This window comes from Clupea harengus, chromosome 14 (genome assembly GCF_900700415.2).
Source record: "Clupea harengus chromosome 14, Ch_v2.0.2, whole genome shotgun sequence".
Lineage (NCBI taxonomy): Eukaryota > Metazoa > Chordata > Actinopteri > Clupeiformes > Clupeidae > Clupea > Clupea harengus.
The window spans coordinates 17,407,811-17,430,261 of record NC_045165.1 but is presented as its reverse complement, the minus strand read 5'-3'; the positions used below and the strand labels follow the sequence as shown (position 1 = coordinate 17,430,261).

The window sequence follows — 22,451 nt, the reverse complement described above, 5'->3', positions numbered from 1 at the left end:
TCTCTGCTAAAGCCACAACACCGTGCTAAACCCCAGACAGACTCAGAAAGATTATCTGCTGAGCTGCAACAATGGACAATAATTGTGGCGGACTCATTGTCAAAAAATGTTAAACAGTTATTGTCCCATGCTGGCTCTGAGATATGTTTCACATAAACGCATTGTGCTATGTTTCTAAAAGTAGAAGCAAGTAGAAGTTAAGGCATATGTTTGGCAAAAGGATTTCCGTAGAATTTCCATAAACTATTCCGTGCTCTTATAAAACAGAACTCTTCAACTGGTCTTCACAGCAGAGCTGTGGCTCTGTGGCCTGAGACAAGTGTTTTATGACAAGTAAAACAACAAAAAGTATAAAAAGAAGACACACACACACACACACACACACACACACACACACACACACACACACACACACACACACACACACACACACACACACACACACACACACACACACACACACACACACACACACACACACACACCTCCTCACATCATCAGGGGATGAGGGGACACTCACGTGAGCTGTGCCTGGAAGTACTTGATGAGAGACTGCAGTAGATCGGGCCCCTGTCGGATCTTCAGCTCCTGGATCTTTAGTAAGTACTGCAAAGCCACAGGAGAGAGATTGGGGATTAGGACACACAACTGCCTGGGCTTAGACTGGGGTCAGAAGGGATGAAGGTGAGGCCTGGGTCAGAAAGGAGAAGTCTAACAATAACAAGAAGCAGCCCATGGGAGGATGAAGTCAGATTTAGTCACGTCATGAAATATGGAGTGGGATTTGAAGTATAGAAACAAAGACGTCTTCTTATTTTTGAATGAGTTTTTCTTTCCACTTCTGCTTATTCTTTGTGCCGAGTTCCTGTGCAGGAGGTGGCTCTGAAGAGCGCTGTCTCCGGGTCTTAGGGCTTTGACCGAACGTAAATTAGCCTGGTCCATTTTATGGGCTCTTTCCTGACTCAATGCACCAGAGAGAGAGGGATTTTCCGTCTGGTGTAAAGAGCCCTGAACCAGCGGAGGGGAATGAGACGCCCCACCTCTGAAACGGAGCACCTTTCAGAGAGAGGCAGAGAGTTGGAGAGAGAAAGAGAGAGGGGGGAGAGAGAGAGAGAGAGAGAAAGATAAACACAGAGACTAGAAAGAGACAGAGAGAAAGGACAGATAGAGAGAGAAAGGGGGTGATTGACAGACTAAAAGAGGGAAAGAGAATGAGACTGAAGGAGAAAAAGGGAGAGAGAAAGGTAGCAATAAAAAGAGAGGGAGCGAGAGGCTGTAGATGGACCAATTACTGGCTCAGGTCTTCCTACACACTACAGTGGAAATCCTCAGACATCTGGATGACTGCAGCGAGCTTGTGACAATCTCCAGACGAGCCTTAGACGAGTGTCAGACGAGCCTTAGATGAGCCTTAGACGAGCTCCCGACAAGCCTTAGACGAGCTACAGGCGAGCCTTAGACGAGCTCCAAACGAGCCTTAGACCACCGTCTGAAGAGCTGACACCAGCTTCCTGGTCTGGCCTCACCTCTGCTAATGAGTGCACACAAGTCCAGCTGGGTTTGGATTCCTCCACCCAGGGGCCCACCCTTCCCAGAGGCTGCCTGGACACTTGGGTGGCAAAGCAGACAGGCTCCAGGCAGAGATATGATGCGGTATGGGGTATGAGCTTCGGCCGTGCGTGCTCAGGCTTTCAGAGGCTGTCAGAATACTTGGATGTGCCCTGGGTGACGACCTCAGATGACCCTGACCTGCCCTGTTTAACCTCCACGTACCCACACACACACTGCTCTTTACCATACCCACCAACACATGCACACACATGGTCTTGATAACACACACACACACACACACACACACACACACACACACACACGAATAACCAATGCTAAAATAATAAACACATGCACAGATACTATATACACAACCTAATAAACATACAAACACAAACACACATGAACAAACAAAAACACACACACACACCAAACATCATGAAGACACACAAAACAAAGAGACTCTCACAAACACACACACATATCCTCCCTCACCTCACACATCTGCAGCTGGAAGGTCCTTCTCTCTCTCTCCATGTCCTCAGTGAGGTCTGCGGCCTCCAGCCTGATTAGACCCGCCTGTTTCTGTCTCTCCTTACGCTCCTTCTCCAGCTTCCCCCTGCACACAGTCACATAGCATTAGAAACAACACACACACACACACACACACGCGCGCACGCACACGCACACGCACACAAACGTACACACACGTACACACACGTACACACACGTACACACACGTACACACACTACTCCTACTTCTCTAGCTTCCCCCTGCACACAGTCACATAGCATTAGAAACTCTTCAGAGAGCACCTCCCTTCCTAACTGGCAACTGACTAGCGCTTAACTTGCACTTCAGCAGTTATATTCCTGCACTTCTTTTTCCTTTTTTCTAGGTCGTTGTTTTTCTAATTCTCATGTAAAGTAGTATTTATTGTTACACCATGCTTTTTATTGCTCTTAGCTTGACTGTTCTCTCCCTTGTACGTCGCTTTGGACAAAAGCGTCTGCTAAATGACTAAATGTAAATGTAAATGTAAATGTAAAATGTAAATGTAGAAACAACACACACACACACACACACACACTCACACGCACGCACACGCACACGTACCCACACGTACACACACGTACATACACGTACACACACGTACACACACTACTCCTACTTCTCCAGCTTCCCCCTGCACACAGTCACATAGCATTAGAAACAACACACACACACACACGCACACTCACACTCACACGCACACACACGTACACACATGTACACACACGTAGACACACGTACACACACGTACACACACGTACACACACTACTCCTACTTCTCCAGCTTACCCCTGCACACAGTCACATGGCATTAGACACATATATGGAGAACAAAACACACACACACACACACATATACACACACACACACACACACACACACACACACACTCACACACATCCTCCTTCTGCAGTTTACCCCTACACACAGTCACATAGCATTAGAAAACAACACACACTCACGCGCACACACACACACACACACACACACACACACACACATTCCTTCTGCAGCTTCCCCCTACACACAGTCACATAGCATTAGAAACCTATATAGGGAACACAATATACACAAATACAAGTTCCAACTCTTCTAGATTAGGAATTATGGTGGAGCAAAACCAGTAGAAAAATGGTTCCTCACTAGAATAAGTGATTTGGATGCAATGATTTACATAATATAGGTTTGAATACAGGGCTTTGCTTAATAAATAGAACTGTAAATAAACAACATGTCTAGAAATTCTTAGGAAAGTTCATTTCCAGTAACAAAGCACACTCTCACACAACACGCCTCCAGTGTAGGACATGTGACCTTGCCCATGTCTTCCCAGCATCTCTACTGTGACGTGAGGGAGTTTCATCACATCTGTCTGGCTGACGCGCATGATTCAGCTCAAGGCGATGCTGATGAAATCCCCGGCTCATCAGAAACACAGAGGTCAGATTATGGGTAGCGACGTGTTACTTCCCAGACAACCCCAGAGAGTATTTCCTGTGACCTAAGTAGTCGAGCAAGGTGCTAACAACACAGGTCACATGCCCAGGCAGCACACGTAGAGATAGAGATGTCTGTATGTGCAATACTGTAAATTGCTCTGGATAAAAGCCACTGCTAACTGACTAAATGTAAATGTAACAAGGGTAACACTTTATTTGGATAGTCCACCTACAGAGACCTACAGATTGTTTGTTGAAATTCAAGTTCAGTCTTTCTAACTGTTCACTGAATATCACCTTAACCAAAGCCACCCCCTAACCCCAACCTTAAACTTAATTTGTAAATTTGTAGTTACCAAAGTTTCAAAAGATAGATTGTTTTCTAATCTGAGCATCTCTAGATAGTCTATAGGGAACCATCCAAATAAAGTGTGACTGTAACAAGTCTGGCCCTGACCAGCTGTGGATGAATGTGGCATAAAAAGAGAGTTGTGGGGGACTGTGGACCAGTTTGACCCTAATCCTGTGTGTGTGTGTGTGTGTGTGTGTGCATGCATGTCCTGCACCCTGTGTGCAGAGGCTGAAATGATGGCCTTCCATATTTTCCAGTGTTATGACTATGAGGGAACAACATAAATCACATTAAATATCTGTGTGTGACTGGGACCTCTGTTCCTTCAGTGCAGAAACTGAAATTAGGGTCTGTGAGTGCAGCAATCTACTAACACACAGACACTAATACACTGGCACCCGCAGGCACGCACACACACACGCACACACACACGCACGCACACACACACGCACGCACACACACACGCACACACACACACACTAATATGTTCATGAGCATACACAAAAACACAGCATACATGTAAACGCATACATGTAAACGCACACACACACACACACACACACACATACACAGACACATACAGACAAATGCAGACAAAGGACACACACATACAGCACCAAACTGTTTTGGTGATGTCAACAAAAAGACATCAAATCTTTTGGCTTCACAAACAAAAATGTAATTACATTTCTGTAGTCTTTTCTTGAACAGTGATGTAAGATTTTTCCACTACGTGTTTCTCGTGGCATCACTGTAGCCACATAATTCAAATTCTTTAAGAGCACTTTGTCAGATGAGGAAAAAGTTCAAATCAAAAGGAATAATAATAATAAAAAAAAAAAAACACCTTTAAAATCACAGCTTTTCATATGTAAAATGTCAGCCGTTTAAAGGCATGAAGGAAAGATGCTGCCATTAGCAAACAGAGTGATCTGAGGTCATGTCATATCATATGTCAAACTATTGTGGCATAAAGCTGAACTCCAAAGGGAGAGCGGATAAAATTCCACTCGTTAAAATGCAAATGGTTTATATCTGCTGGCTGGGAGACTCACACTTTGACGTCATAGTCCTTCCAGCTCTTCTCCATCTGTTTCTTCAGCTCCTGGTCAATGCAGGGAGTGAGGGAGAGAAAGAGAGAGAGAAAAGAAAGAGAGAGAGATATATTAGAAAGGACCCATCTGGGCCTAACCTAAGCAATAACAAATAGATGTATGTCGTAAAACTCCATTGACCTTCATATGACTGAGGAGGTCAACCAATGACCAGATATGGTACTAAAACACACACACACACACACACACACACACACACACACACACACACACACACACACACACACATACACACACAGACACACAAATACACACAGAAACAAACACAGAAACACACACACACAAACAAACATACACATAAACACAAACACACACTCATACACACAACCACTCAAAGACACACTAAACACACGCATGCCCTCAAACACACATGCACAGTGCACCTCCTACAAACACACACACACACACACACACACACACACTTCTGCTGACATTGTGAAAAAACTTGACTTTTCATAAGTGAGGGTGTTGGTTGCACAACACTCGCAGGCAGGGGCACACCTCCTGATGGCTGGGCATTTATGATCTTGGATTATGTCTATCATGCAGACAGGTACTAAAACACACACACACACAGAAACACAAACACACACAAACACAAACACAAACATACATTGTGCAACCAACACCCTCACTTATGCAGACAAGGGCACACCTCCTGATGGCTGGGCATTTATGATCTTGGATTATGTCTATCGTGCAGACAGGTGGGTGTGTCTCTGGGTTCTTCAAGCTGGAGGGAATGACAGAGAGACGTTCTAGAGACGCTGAAGTCAAGAACACTCACCATTCTGCTGTCTCTCAGCTCGTTCTTCAGCACGTTCTCCAGAGGAAATGAGAGAATGTTGTTCAGGTTCTGAACCTGGGTGGGAAGCAGAAGCATTAAGACACAGACAGTTTGTCAGACAGATAGTGAGACAGACAGACAGTCAGACAGTCTTCCTGAGCCACTGGTGCTGTTAAACAGGATAATCTACCTCAGATAGGGGCAGAGATGAACAAGGGACAGATTTGAGTAGAAAGACAGAGATTAACAAAAGCAGACATGACTAAAGGGTTTGGCATTTTGATAAAAAGGACAATGAACACAAACACACACGCACACGCACACGCACACGCACACGCACACGCACACGCACACGCACACGCACACACATCAACATTGTTATGGGAAAGTCTACATCTGATTCTTTCATGGCTTTGCAATTTTCAACATCTTCAACTCGGCTTTCCAGTTCACCCAGTACTTTTCTGTAATAAGACCCAATGACCTAAAGGGAGCTAGAATTAGATGGCTTTCTGAATCTAAATGGTAAAAAGACAATGAGTAAGAAGGAACATGGCAAATCACAGCAGAAACAGAAAACCTCAAATCAAACATGTAAACTGAGACTGGGCTTTAAGGATGGCAGCTGAATCTGTGTGTGTGTGTGTGTGTGTGTGTGTGTGTGTGTGTGTGTGTGTGTGTGTGTGTGTGTGTGTGTGTGTGTGTGTGTGTGTGTGTGTGTGTGTGTAGGTGTGTAGGTGTGTGTGTGTGTAGGTGTGTGTGTGTGTGTGTGTGTGTGTGTGTGTGTGTGTGTAGGTGTTTTCTTGTGTGTATGTTTTTGTGTGTGTAAGTCTGTGTGTATATGAGTATATGTCATAACTGCATGCTTTGACCTCTATGTCATCCCCCACATAAACCAAATCATCAAAACAGCAGTTCCCTCAGAGTCATTAAGCAGCATTGCACAAAATCTTTTTGTGCAATACAAACTAAACTAAATTGCACTGACCAGTCTATTGCTCACCTTGGTGTAAACATGTCCTGACCCTAAGAGAGTAAACTTAAACTGGTAGAGGTCAATCATATGTGGGAGGTGTGTGTGTGCGTGCTTGCGTGTGAGAGAGAGAAAGAGAGAAAAAGAGGAAGAGCGAGAAAGAGACTAAGTGTGTTTTAGCTAAACCCGGTCAGTCACCAAAACTCCCTAAGATCCCACTAGGCCAGTTTCTGCGATAATAACACAACTAACCACAAGCCCCTTCCTCCAGGCCAAAGTTGCCAAAAACACGTTCTTCTTCCTGCTCTCATAAAGATTAACTAAAGAGTCGATAGAAATGGGACTTTTTCTCCCCGTGAGGAGTTTCCTGTGAAAATGTGCGGAACAACTTTCTGCAAGAAGAGTAAATATTGTTATATCTGTGGCAGGGAGAGAAGTGAGGAAGGCTTGTGGGGGAAATTGACAGTTTGGCCTGATTTAGCTAGACCCCGTGTCCCTGGAGACTGGGTGATTGACAGCTTGGCGGGGAGACGGAGGCAAGGGGCCGGTCTGCTCATGTGCGCCGTCTGGAATAAATTAGCATTGCCATGGACACTATCAGTAGGAGGGTTCCGGAACACTCCAGCTTGAGAGGCCCTTGTCTGCAGCTGTTGAATCCCTGCTGTCTAACCACAGCACACACACGAACATGCACACACACACACACACACACACACACACACACACACACACACACACACACACGCACGCGCACACCCACACATACACACGCACAAACTCCCTCAAGTATACACATAAGCACTTATGAGTCAATGCAAGTACACACACACACACACACACACTAACTTTCCCCCATACACACACACTTCTGAGTCCATCGAAGCACACACACATCGCAGCTATAGAAACACTGCCTCTTCTGCTCCAGATAAATCAAGGCATGAGGGGAACACATGCACAGATGCACGCTGGGTAATGGGAGCCATTTTAACACACACAAGCTGGATTGCCGACTTCATGTCTTGGCTCTCTGTGTTGGCTGAACCCCGCTTTTAGGGAGATTGCAGCCGTTAAAACATCCTTATTTATACGCGCCAGAGGACACGGGCCATCCTGCAAGACTAATGATAACCTCCTCAGTTTATTTTATATGGACACTGTGCTGTATGCGGTCACCAGAAGGTGATTTATTCCTCTCTGTGAGGGTGAGTGAAGCCAACTCTAATGGAAGCCTCCTGACCCGAGAGAGACGTGAGCCACGTTTCCAGTACACACTCTCGCACACTCACACACACTCACACACACTCACACACATTCAGCACCACCCCTGCATGCACCTCTCCTCTGTCACACCTCTCCTCTGAGCTTATAGATACCTCATCTCACAAGATGGAGGTCAGAAGATGCAAGTAAAAAATACCAGACTTATTATATTATTAGACTTATTTTATGCAGTTCTTGAATAACAATAACTTGGAACTGTGCGAGACTCACCCGACTCAAACAAATAGTCAAAGTAAACAGACTGAGGAAATGTCCACATGAACGTTGATCTTCAATGCAGTTCTTCTACAATTGATTCCCATTCAAGCCAATTGCAGTTCAGTAGCACTGACCCAAAAACTGTTTGGTAACTCAGGGATAGGCCAGGTCTAGGACAAACACCAGAACTGGGCAGAGAGAATAAACATCCAGGTATGATTTCACTCCATTCAGACACTGAGTCAATTGAGTAAGTTGGTTCATAATCCATTTAAATTGAAGAACTAGTCTGGTCTCAATAAACAATGCCAACACAAATCCCTGGCGAGTTGTTGATACATTTCTCATCCTTGACGACCTGCTTTTGCGTAATATCCTTGTCTTGGTTTATCACCTGCCATTAGCATCCATTAACCACAAGGCCAGACACACACATATGGTAATCCCCAGAGATACCACACAACACACTATCCACACACTAGTGTTCACTTATTGTATGTGCATACATGTGTACGAATACCCAACATTCGTCATCACACAGACGCATACTCACACAAGTACACACACACACACACACACACACACACACACACACACACACACACACACACACACACACACACACACACACACACACACACACTCACACTCACACTCACACTCACACTCACACTCACCAGGTTTTTGAAGAGTGCGGTGACCTCCCGTGTGAACACAGCCAGGTTGAGGAAGCCAGTGGAGACTTCATTATTATCCTGACACAGGTGGCTGTTTCCCAGGTTCTCCAGTACCTCAATGTACTGGTCCTTATTTTCCACATGCGCTGGAACGAACACACACACACACACATTTTAATGTTTTTACTTGCACCAATAAGTAGACAATGATAAAAGTGCCAATGATTATGAGGACAAGTATTATGACATGTCTATGCATCTTGATTCATTTACAGAGCGTGTACACATCAAACCAGCACAGATTCTATTCTAAAGGAAATTTAACACATTTTCTCTATGAAGAGAGACAGACTGAACAGTACACCAGTTTCTTGGCATTGTTCTTGCACTTCGATGCACTTATGTAGTCTTCTGGCTTTTTTGGGCATTTTTCTTAAGTACCGTAACCGCAGTCCAAGCAGCACACGCAGCACAAGCAGCTCGGGCTTGTGGAAGAGCCCCAGATCCCCAAAACACAACAACAACTCAGTGATCAATTCAGGCTGAGATACATTGAGACGTGTACACACAGACAGACACAGACACACACACAGACACAGACGGACACAGACACACACACATAGAGACACACACACACACACACACACACACACACACACACACACACACACACACACACAGCATGGAGAAGAAAAAAAACACAAAACAGATAGCAGCAAGCAGATCCTGACAGAACCAGTAGGAGACGTAGATCTCCATCCCAAGCGGATACAAATCTCTTTGAATCAGCATCTCACCGAAATAAAAACATTGCCTTTTGGTAGTCAGAAAACTATAGCTGCCTCGCTTTGATTCTGAACCCAACGGAGCTGAACGCAAAAAGTCAATCAAAACACAAGCTTGTTTTTCAAGCCCCAAAACCAGAGTCATCTGCAAGCATAATTGTCTAGTGATATGGTGGGAGGGGGGTGAAAGGTCATGAAGGACTGTGATCCCCCCTACACAGAGGGAGTGAGCACTTACTGTGGATCTCTGCTCCAAAGGGTCATGGTCCTGATTCACTTACTCAGACTCTGTTTGAAGTGTTTATACTGGAACACTAGTACTCTCAAGGTAAACAGCACCAACAGATTAAACTTGCTGTAAACCATATGTTTCTTTACAACACTGAAGCGAACATTGCCTTTCATTGAGACGGCTAACATAGGTGCACGGAGAGGGAAGACAAGTCTCCTGGGTAATCTCCTGGGTTCTGTTATCGGCAAGAAAAAAGATCAGCTCAGATTGGGATGGGTATTAACCAGTCAGGTCAATTATTTGGCATCCCTGCTAGCCAAAGCACACTGTAGAGATGGGGAGTAGTCTCACTGTTGCTAGGTCTGAGACCAAGAACAGCCAACACTGCTTACATCAGCTTTAAAGAGGAGTGAAGGGGAACTAAGGGGAAAGTGGGGGGGGGGGGGGGGCAGAGAGAGGAGGGTGAAGGCAGCGTCTGGAAAATGTCAAAACATCAAAGGGCTTATGAAAGGGTATGTGAGTGTGTGAGTGAGATAGAGAGAGAGAGAAAGCAACTTCAGGCAGGTCACAAGAGGCTGAGGATACATGTGAGGATACAGCTATAAACAATGCTTTATTAGAGGGGTGTGTCTGATGTGTGCGTGTTTGAGTATGTGTGTGTGTGTGTGTGTGTGTGTGTGTGTGTGTGGGTGTGTGTGTGTGTCTGGTGTGTGCATGTGTGAGTATGAGTGCGTGCGTGTGTGTGTGTGTGTGTCTGTTTAGAGAGAAGGAGAGCAACATGGGGCAAGACACAAGAGGCTGAGGATTCATTACAATAGCTACAAAACAATGCATTTTACAGGGGTGTGTCTGATGTGTGCGTGTGTGAGAATATGCGCGCGCGTGTGTGTGTATCTGCATGTGTGTGTGTGCCTGCATGTCTGTGAGCTCATATGCCTGTGGAGTCTTCGGATCCCTGTGCAGACAAGGAGGACGTTGTTCCAAACAAACGCATCCACTAATGAATGGGCAATGCAAAGCTGGAAAAACAGCATCCCTGACTTAATGACGGGGCTAAAGCGCAGGAAAACATTGGCGTCCCCCTCACCCTCTCTCCCTCAGCCAACACACACAAACCACCAGATCCTGGAACCGTTGGGGTAGGACCACTCAGGGAGGAAGGGGCTGTGTGAGTGTGAGTGTGAGTGTGAGTGTGTGAGTGTGAGTGTGTGTGTGTGTGTGTGAATGTAAGAGCATGTTTATGCATGAGTCTGTGTGCATTGGTCACTAAATGTGTGTGAGTGTGTGTGTGTGTGTGTGTGTGTGTGTGTGTGTGTGTGTGTGTGTGTAGGTGTGTGTGTGTGTGTGTGAATGGGTGCATATCTGTGTGTGCATGTTAGAGTGTGTGTGTGCTTGAATGTGTGTGTGTGTGTGTGTGTGTGCAAGTCTGTGTCTGTGTGAGTGCATATGGGGTCTAAGTCATACTAAAAGAACAAGAAGATAAACATTTCACAGCTTGGCTGCTCTGGAAGAACAGAAACGGCCTCCGCCACCCTCACTGACTGACAGATGGAGGCTGACTAAGTCACGCTCCCTTTCCTGCCGCAGGAAAATGTGAAAATGTGATCCAAATGCCCCCAACTCCACTCCTGTTGGTAACGAACTTCAGGAGCTATTTCAGCTCGTGGATACAAACATAGAAAAGGGTGTGCACATTCAACCAAAGTTGGGGCCAGGTGTTGGACAAAGATAATGGAAAAATAGGATTAATGTCCACACCTGTTACTTCCTGTTACTACTTTTAATGTCAACATTTTGACCCGTAGGTCTTCATCGGAGTGTGAGGAGTGATTTACCAGCAGGTCTTCACATGCTATTGCTTGGGTGTAACTTAAAAGGTAGATCTTTGGTTGAATTTTCAGATGACTTATTTTGAGTTGAGAGGATATGTGTGTGTATGTGTGTGTGCGTGAGTGCTTCCCAGTGGTAAAGACTGAGTCAGCTCCCCCCCCCCCCCCCCCACACACACACACACACACACACACACACACACACACACATCACCCTTTCAAACTATACAACACATTCACACCACAAGAGTCATTAATATCACACACACACGCATACTGACCTCATTTCACACAGACCCACACACTCTCACTGGTTCACAGCATATACATACATCACACTTCTTCCTCTTCAATCACCCTCCTCTACACACACACACACATCACAGACGGCAGCAATCACTGCTAAATGAGGGTGTCCAAAGACAGCCAGAGCCAGCATCGTCAGGAAGCAGGGGCCCCTCCCCCGGTGTTACCGGAATGGCCCCATCTGATTCTGGTTAGGATGGGGAGAGGGAGAGGGGGATAGAGAGAGAGAGTGTGTGTGTGTGTGTGTGTGTGTATTTATGAGGGGGGGTGGGGGGGTAGAGAGAGAGAGAGAGAGGCGCCCAGCAGTGTAGTGCGGCGTAGTGAAGGGGGGGGGGGAGAGAGAGAGAGAGAGAGAGAGAGAGAGAGAGAGAGAGAGAGAGAGAGAGCGAGAGGCACCCAGCACAGTGCAGTAGTGTGGTGTGACAGATGGGGCATCTCTCTACCGTTCCCCCGACAAAAACATCTCCTCTTGCCCAACCAGAGCCCTCAAACCTCTCAGTCCCACAGCGCTGTGGCGAGAGAGTGAGTAAAAGAAAAAAAAAAAAAAAAGAGAGAAAAAAAAAGAAGGATGACATGTGAGGCTGGGGAGAAAATGAGAACCAGAGCTCATGAAAAGCTGGGCTGCGGGAAACACACGTTGCTGGGAAGCGTACATCATCTCCAGGAAAACAGGACTCAGCATTTGGTCCTTCGCAAGCAGAGTGGGTCAAACGGTTATATGGAAATATACACTGGGGGAGCTCCTCAGCCTAAACACATGGTGAGCTCCAGCCTCCCCTGGCATGGCTGAAAAACTAGAGATAAAAACTGAACACTACTCTCTTTCCTCTACCCCTTTCACCTTATTCTATATGACTTACTTTTCCCTCTTTCAGAGCCAACAGCATAGTCCTCAAATTAGTTAGAGTTCTTTGGCTCACAACAGATTGCACAGATTATATTACAGAACTTAAAAGTTAAAACCACAAAGGGTTTCTACCTCAGAACCTTTTTTGTACAATTTTGTACAGTCAGAGACTGATATCCTCTACCACATTTTTAATAAGAGAGAGGGGCTGAGGGAGAGTGTGTGTGTGTGTGTGTGTGTGTGTGTGTATGTGTGTGTGTGGGGGGGGGGGGGGTAATTTAACACCCCTGTCTTCAGCCACCCAAGAGAAACCTTGTGTGTATCAGCTTCCAAACAGAAACCCACAGTGTGTGTGTGTGTGTGTGTGTCTGCGCATGCAATACAGCCTGACGTCTGGCTGTAACAGTCTTCATGAGTTCTTATTGTTCTCGACAGACTTTCACTTGTCTCCCTCACACAGCAGGTCATCACAAAGAGAAACACTCAATCTTACATAACACTCATAAAATCACTCTAGGAGACGGGCTGTTTACGTCAGGAGAGTGAATCAGATTTATTGCCCTGATATGAAATGTGTTACAGAGACAGCCTCTCTTACTTGCAGCTAGCTTTCTCTACTAATGGCGTCTTGAGGATATGCTCAAAGCAGTATATTCAAATCTCCAATACAAAGAAACTGGCATGGCAGATGTACATGTAAACATGACTTGACAATGCATACACATATTACATAATGTGCAACAACAATGTAATGTATGTATTTATAAAAACTGGTCATCCACGTAACCCAGTCTTTCTATGTGGGTGTTCATGACACGACATATATATAAGTCCTCTCACCAAAATGCCTTATCTCAAGTTATGGAGGATTCAAAGTTGTTTGGCTGTTAAAGGTTTTCTTACCCATGCTGTCTACAGCTGATAAGGTCTACTGAGGATCGAACCTTACTTAGTCCAAAAGAAGAGAAGTGTTGTATGTGATATGTGGAGTGTGTACCGTTTCATCAGTGTTTTAGGAAAAAAGCCAGGTTGCGTGTTTTGTGAACCATGTTGTTTTTTAAATGTCTACAGGGCATCTGTCTACATGTTTTTGTGTTTGCTGTATGTGTGTTTATGTATGTGAGTGTGTGTGTGTGTGTGTGTGTGTGTGTGTATGTGTGTTTATGTGTGTGTGTGTGTGCGTGCGTGCCTGCGTGTGTGGAGAGAGTGCCTTACCTAGTCCAGAGTTGTGTATGGCCTTCACTGTCTTCTTTAGCCTCTGAAGAGCGCTCTGATCCAGCTCCAGAGACTGTAGGGAGGAGAGAGAGAGAGAGAGAGAGAAAGAAAGAGAGACAGACAGAGTCAGGATGAGAAAGAGAGAATGAGGAGAGAGAGAGAGAGAGAGAGAGAGAGAGAAAGAGAGAGAGAGATTTCTGTCTGTTAGTCATCAGAAAAACCTGAGATATTTATGTCAAAACACCAGGGGGATTATAGTGCATGACTCCACGGGGTCAGGTGAGGGTTGCTGTGGAGACGCACTTAAACACATGACAGGCATGTCAACACTGTGTCAACACTTGAGACTCCTCACCAAGCTGACTCTACCTGATTTGTGCTGTACAGTGAGTCAGCCCCAGCATTTTCCCACACTGGGCGAGTAATGCATGATTCCTATTTCCTATACGGGAAGCAGGTAAACCGCATCATTAAGTGGAGAGCTTAGTGAGAGGGCTTGCTTTTACTTTAATCTACATGAACCATGTCTGTCTGCAGGGGCCCTCTGGGGTATTTTACCTTTAAAATTATTCACCCAGACCAGACCAGACCAGCTTTATGGTGCACTAACTAAGCCAGCTGTGCCACAACAGTATTTAATGGTGTTGCAGCAGCACAACTCTCACAGGTTGAATGTCCGCACTCCCACAAACACGCACACACAAACACACACATACCCACAAACGCACACAAACGCACGCACGCGCAGGCACGCACGCACACACGCACGTAGGCATACACGTAGGCACACACGTAGGCACACATGCAAGCACACACACGCAAACACACACACATGCGCAAGTACAAACACACTCGCGCGCGCAAGCCAGGCACAAACACACACACATACACACACATCTCATCTCACTGTTGAGGAAGTGGAAGAAGAGAAACAGCACCACTAAGGCATTTGGGCTCATGACCTATCTGGCACCATTGTGGGCAACAGCACTGGGCATCATTACAGAGGCATAGCAATGATTAAAAACAAGCAACAGTTAAGGTACTGACTTGTTAAGTGATTTATAAACTGCTACTCCACAAATAACTGTATTCAAGTCCTAATCTTACAAAGTATAAAAGTACAAAATTGAAGGTTCATCCCATTGAGACTCATTAACTACTAACAATGCACCAAGGACTAAAGGTTGTTAAAGAACTAAGCATGCCTTTGCTTGTTTGCATTATTAGAGAGAAACACTTTTAATGGTTCTTTGGAACTGGTGCAGATACTCAGGCAATGCTAGCTGCCCATTGTTTCACTCTGTTGGCTTTTGACAGCAATGCTAGTCATTGGCCCCGACTATGCCTGGCATTGCTGTTAGCGTAACTGCCATCTGAGCTGGACAAGGGGAGTAACATGAGGTGGACAGGCCAGGCCACGTTTGTGTGTTTGTGGTTTCCACGGACACGTGACATCAGAGTGTGTTTTCCACTGCTAACAGCCGGACTGCAGAGGCTTTATGTGGAATGATGGGGACAGGAACACACACAGGGAGAAGTGCTCTCTGACCACGCACACATACACACACACACACACACACACACACACAGGCTCTACGTGAGTCTACAGGGAGAAGTGCTTTGTGACCACAACACAAACACACACACACACGCACACACACACACACTCACACACACAGACTGGATCTCTGTTGGCTTACAGATTTGCTCACTGGTCATGACATACCAAGGACCAGGCAGCATGACTGGCTGAAGTTCCCAAAACAACCACAGACAGACAGACAGACAGACAGACAGACAGACAGACAGACAGACAGACAGACAGACAGACAGACAGACAGACAGACAGACACACACACACAAACGAATGAGGAAACGCCCAGACACACAAACACATCCTCCTCAAACCAAAGTGAAAGTAAAAGGACAAAACTTAAGGCTCATGTCAAAAAAAAATCTTTTTTGCCTAGAACACACAGGTATACGTGTGCATGTGAGTGTGTTTATAGGTGTGTCACACAGGTATAGGTGTGCATGTGAGAGTGTTTATAGGTGTGTCACACAGGTATAGGTGTGCATGTGAGAGTGTTTATAGGTGTGTCACACAGGTATAGGTGTGCATGTGAGAGTGTGTATATGTGTGTCACACAGGTATAGGTGTGCATGTGAGAGTGTGCCTATGTCACACAGGTATAGGTGTGCATGTGAGTGTGTTTATAGGTGTGTCACACAGGTATAGGTGTGCATGTGAGAGTGTGTATATGTGTGTCACACAGGTATAGGTGTGCATGTGAGAGTGTTTATAGGTGTGTCACACAGGTATAGGTGTGCATGTGAGAGTGTGTATATGTGTGTCACACAGGTATAGGTGTGCATGTGAGAGTGTGCCTATGTCACACAGGTATAGGTGTGCATGTGAGAGTGTTTATAGGTGTGTCACACAGGTATAGGTGTGCATGTGAGAGTGTGTGCCTACGTCACACAGGTATAGGTGTGCATGTGAGAGTGTGCCTATGTCACACAGGTATAGGTGTGCATGTGAGAGTGTGTGTGTGCCTAATGGAAGATTTCCATTCATGCTGTTCCTCAGCACATTCCTGAGCTCCTTTCAGTGAAGATAACAGTGCGTTGCTGAAGGAACGTGCTTTAACACCTCCCCACACACCTCCCCACACACCTCCCCACACACCTCCTCATATCCCAAAACATTACAAATGCGATACTCTTCAGGAGATTGATGCACTAAAAATGTCTCATGTAACAGAACACCACAGGTAGGGAGTTATCTGACTGCACTTACTTATCAAAATCAATGCAAAGCTGACTAATAAGTAACCTCCTGTGTCCTTACCAGGCCAGAGCTCAGGGGCCAATAACCTCAGCATCAGCGTCAGCCAGTCAGCATATGTAGTACAAGAGCTTCAGGCAGTCAACAGCTGTTTAAAAAGGCTTCAGCCTGTCAACAAACATGACACTGGTTCAGCAAGAGAACAGCCCTACCTGTTTCAGCCAATCAATATCTATTATACCAACTAGCCAATCAAGAGCCATAAAACCTGCATCACCCAATCAGCATTAGTAACAGCCAGTCAGCATCCCTTGGACAAAATCAAACAATTAACAACTTCAGCCAATCAAATAACTACTACACAAGCTTAAGGCCAACCAAAACACCAACATGAAATCAAAGCATGGTACAACAGTACATCACAAAACCAAACATGGCACAACATTACATCGGACCCAACCAATAAACCAAGGTCAACACCAGCTTTAGATAATGAATGTTTCTGGCATCGACCCATTAACTACTATTAGCAGTATTTACCAAATTAGCGGTCATTATACCAGCCTCAGCCCAATAACAACAGCAGCTTAAGCCAACCACCAACAACAAATGAGGCACTGTGACTTCATGGAACCATGAAAGTGTGCAGCCAGAGGAGTCTGCTTGTGTATTTAGAACTGAATGGATCACATTGCATCGGTGAAACTGGTCTAGTCTTATGGGGGTAGGATTTGCTATGCATCATCCCAGCTATGCCTCTGGGGTGTTTTTGTATTGGGGGTTTGGGGTCAGTCACCACCATAAATAATGAGATTAGCCCCGTAAAATCGGCCCGGTGCTCTGACCTCTCATCCCTTCTCCTCTTCCCCTCTGGCTTGTTGTCAGCACTGATGGTTATCTCTTACTGCCTTACTGATGAGTGACGTGCACAAACTGCCTGAGCTTACTCTGACACATGCCCATGCACACACACACACATAATAAATATACACACAAACACACACACACACACTAGCACTCACACAAACACACAGACACACACACATATAATTAATATACTCATACAGATGTATGTGTAAAACACACACACGACAAAATAATGTTCTACCAACACAGCTATGTGTATATATGAATAGGTTAATAGGTCCTCATGGATCATTTGTGCTTACTTTCTATTCTCATCATTTCTATGTTTCCCATTAAAAAGGCCTGTGACTCAGACAATGACTGTGGGTGTCTGGATTGCACCATTTCCAGTCATTGCGCAGCTGAACTCTTCACTGTCTCTGATGAAAGCCATGAAATCTCTGCACCCAGGGAGGTTAATCAGATTGAGGTAAAAACAAACAATCACTCACTAACCCAAATAGACCTTGAGGCAGCCAAACACACTGACCTTCACAAACACACTCCATCTGCCCACAAGCACGAGCACAACCACACACGCACACAAACAAACACTCACGCACACGCACATATATATATGTATATATATATGTGTGTGTGTGTGTGTGTGTGTGTGTGTGTGTGTGTGCTTATATATATTTATATATATTTACACACATATACATATACATATACATATACACACAAACACACACAGATATGCATTGCACACTAGCACACACATATGCACCTGCACAAACACATATCTGCAAAATCATGAGCAACCCCCTAGAAAACATGGATGCACACATTTGCAAAATCATAATCAACCCCCTAACATCACACACACACAAAGTCCGTTGTTTTTGTGATTGTGGTGGTCCCCTGGTAATCTGAGCAGTGAGCCCATCTCTCCGCCCCATCAGGAACCAGCCTAATTGAGGAGACTCTGTTCTAATCCCATAATTCCAACAGGAACTCTGACTAGACCTGTGAAGTCACAAAGAGCCAAAGGGGCACACGTTCACCCCCAACATCCCCCTCCCCACAAAACCCTCATTCTCCCTGTGGCCCCCCAAGGCCTTTTTTTGTTGGAAGGAGGGGGGGGGGGACAAACCCTCAAGTATGTTATCACTGCAACAGAATAGCTGGAGGGGTACAGTACTGCTTGTACCCCCCCAGTCCAGACAGGTCATCTCCTATGCTGTTTGCTCCTTTCTGCAGCCTCTCTCTAAGGAGAGAAATACGGTGTCATGAAGCGAGCCACAGAAAGAGAGAGAGAGAGAGAGAAAAAGAAAGAAAGAGAGAGAGAGAGAGAGTTTTCAGATGTTGAATGGGAGCCAGGGCAACGTCAGTGCTCTCTGCCATCACTAAATCCCACCACAGGCTTTGTAGAAGCTGCCAAACTCCGGCAGCCTTGGTGGCTGACACACACACGCACACAAACGCGCACACACACACACACGTATGCAAAACACACACACTTAAGACACATATACGCACAAACACATGCATGCGCACATACACAGAAACACAAACATACACACTCACAGGCAAACTCACACACTTTCTATCTCCCTCTCCCTGAGGACAGACTAGAAATCTACAGCTAGTTCTTCAGGGAGTATTGTCTGCCATTTTCCCGCTGTGAAAGCTATGTGCATTCCTGAAAATAGCAGATCATCATCTACCTTCTTTCCCCCCTGAAACTCAATTCCTCTTCAAAGTTCTCTCTCTCTTTCTCTCTCTCTCTCTCTTTGAAGAGAATGCAGGTAGCTGTCAAGCTCAGTGTCATGGTCCCTGTTCTTTGTGTTTCAGTGTTAACAATGCTAACTGAACACCTGGCTGCTGACAATGCTTGCTCTACCGCATAAGGCACACACACACACACACACACACACACACACACACACACACACACACGTTTAATGGTCTGTCTTTCTCCCTGGCTTCTTTAAGAAAGAAGGGGAAAATTCTCTCTCTCAAACACACGCACACACAGAGGTGCATGGTCTGGTGCTGGGTCTCTCTCACCTGCCACTTTAAGAAAGAGGGGAGAAACTTCCACAAACTTCAAGAGACCCAAGGAACCCACAGACCTTTCCACTCTTTGTAGTGGAAATGGCAAAGTCCACACACACACACACACACACACACACACACACACACACACACACACACACACACACACACATTTCAGTTTTACTAAAAAGGAAACAGATTACGATCTGTAAGACACACACCAAGTGACCAGACATGGACAAGGTTTTACTCAAAACAAGGAACACTCAATTAATAAAATATGAATCGATGTGTGATAAAAAAGGATGCCAGGTTCCTTGTGCAATTTTTGAATAAGTATCCTTGTGCAATTTTGGAATAATCTCAGGTGAAATAATCCATGAATCAGTAGATGAGTTTAATTTTGCACGTATGTCATGTCGACAAATATGTAGAAAGAACAAATGTTATACTGCAATCTGCTTTCTCTCATATCCACCGGAAGGGTCAAAAGATCACAGTCATGATAACAAGAAATACTGACCTTGTCAAGGCAGAGCCCAATTTCCCAAGAGATTGGCAAAACTAGACTGATTGTGATAGGCTGGTAAACGGCTTCAACATTCTAAACAAATCTAGCCAAATTTCTGTAGGATTTTGGAAAGTTCATAACGACGCTTGAATGATGAACAAGGTAAACCTGTTTTGGATGTGTACTTTACAGCAGAATACCCATGAACTCGCCCCACACACACCTCGCAGCGGCAGACGCAGGAGGAAAACAACCCTGGACAGGTAAATACACAATGTTGAGAGTTCTCACCTCCTCAAGCGCTGTCACCGTGTTCCGACACTCGCTCATTCTGGACTGAAAACACGAAGTTCCCGGGGACGTTATGTCTTCATTCGCCAATGACACGAAATCTGAAATGCTGATGCTCTCCGGCATGTTTCTCACACCAAGTAAATCCAATCTATCCAGTTTAAAAACGGAGGTGACAAAGTTCCCAAACAGCTCCTAAAAGTTGGAGAAACTGCATATCCACTGTATCCGCTGTAAGATAAGGCAGCACGTCTTCCCCACACGATCAACACTCGCAAAATCCTCAGAAATATCTTAAGCCTGGACCAAACCAGGGTGCGAGTAAGTGAGACTGTGTCAATCTGCCTTCGCGAGTTCGCTACACTGCTGTTGACCGAGATTCTTTCTGCGCGGCGCGAGAGGCGCAGCGTGCTCTGGAGCAATTGTGCGCGCGGAGAGGGGAGGGAGTTATTCCATCATCACGTGGGAATGTTTGTACTCTGGCACGCTGAATGGAGAAAGGCCGACTCTTTCAAGCTTTGCCCTTTTCTTCGCTCGCTGTGAATAACTCACAATGTGGGATTCAGCTACCCTCAAGTCTCCAGGCATGTATATAAGAGTGCATGCAAAAAGCAGTGTCTCATTCAGACGTGTCTTGTGATCAGTCTGTGGAAAGGCACTCTAACTTCACAGAGAACATATTTTAAGCACAACTCATATAGAAATGTATTAGAATGTTTATGCTTTCGCTGTCTAAAAAGTTGCGTTGAGAGGAAATGTTAGATCATGTAGTTGCAGCCCCACCTGCCTCCAGGTGCAGGGCATGCCTTCTGAGATCCTCTAGTCTAGATGGGCACACCTCGCTTACACCAGCCCTGGTTAAAGCAGTCTTACATCACAGCGATGTGATAGAGATTTCTTTCTCTGTCCTCCCCTTCCCTTTTCGTATGCCTTCTCTGCTTTATGTTCAAGTTGCATAATGAAGTCCAAGGCCAGGAGCCATATGGAACTCATTTCAGTGGGAAAAACTGCAGCATTGTCCCACCTGAATCTACAGAACCTCAGAAGGCCATATAAAAGGCTCTAGGCTTCTATATTTTGGTGAGATTTTTCAGCTGCAATATTATTTCAGAAATATACTTGCTTGCTGTTGTCTTTCAGGAGCTCCATAATTTGCAAAGAAGCGCAAGTAAGTATTGCAGGGGAATGTTCTGGGGGAAACCAAGTCCACCAAGTCTTCTCGAAGGCTCAGTTTGAATCACACCCCTGACACACGTGATTGCCAAAACTACCTGTTGCTCAGCAGCTTCTGTAGATGTAGAAAATGTACATCCTGCATACTAACAAAGAAAATCCCCAGTGAGTAGGCTTACCCAAACAGCATCCTGATCGTCATGGTGACATCTACACCAGAGAGCTGCCATAGGACTAGTTAGTCACATGAAGACACACTGTACACTTTTTCATATTCTGTCAGCATCCCCTAAATAGGTAATGCATGGATGATAATTATCTGAGTTTATGTTTCTTCAAGTTACAATAGAGCCAGAGGTCTTGTGACAGTAAGGAATATAATTATTTATAATAATACAAAAATAATGCATGGTGAAGACGTTTTGGAGGTCTGCTTCTAACTGGCACTTACTTTGTCTGTAAACAGATCATTTTCATACTTTCAGACCACACCACCAGACAAAACGACAATTGGGGGATTTTCAAAATTGATAAATTATAGGCAAATGGTAACCATCAGCAAAAGCTGAAGTCTTGAGACACTAAAGTTAGCATAAAAATCTTATTACAGTTTCTGTGGCAACTGGATGAGACA

The 22,451-nt window shown here is 45.2% G+C and overlaps 1 protein-coding gene across 1 annotated transcript in view; it reads right to left on the bottom strand.

The window, feature by feature from the left end:
* The window catches only part of asap3 (ArfGAP with SH3 domain, ankyrin repeat and PH domain 3), a 40,347-nt gene extending 19,290 nt beyond the window's left edge, over positions 1–21,057 (bottom strand). The window contains exons 1-7 of the mRNA XM_031580081.2: positions 20,645–21,057; positions 14,145–14,217; positions 8,931–9,076; positions 5,799–5,873; positions 4,952–5,001; positions 2,047–2,170; positions 521–606 (exon numbers count right to left, since the gene is read on the bottom strand). Coding sequence (XP_031435941.1) covers positions 521–606; positions 2,047–2,170; positions 4,952–5,001; positions 5,799–5,873; positions 8,931–9,076; positions 14,145–14,217; positions 20,645–20,770 — 680 coding nt within the window. The 5' untranslated portion in view covers positions 20,771–21,057. The remainder of the gene's footprint in view (positions 1–520; positions 607–2,046; positions 2,171–4,951; positions 5,002–5,798; positions 5,874–8,930; positions 9,077–14,144; positions 14,218–20,644) is intronic.
* Positions 21,058–22,451: the final 1,394 nt, after the last annotated feature.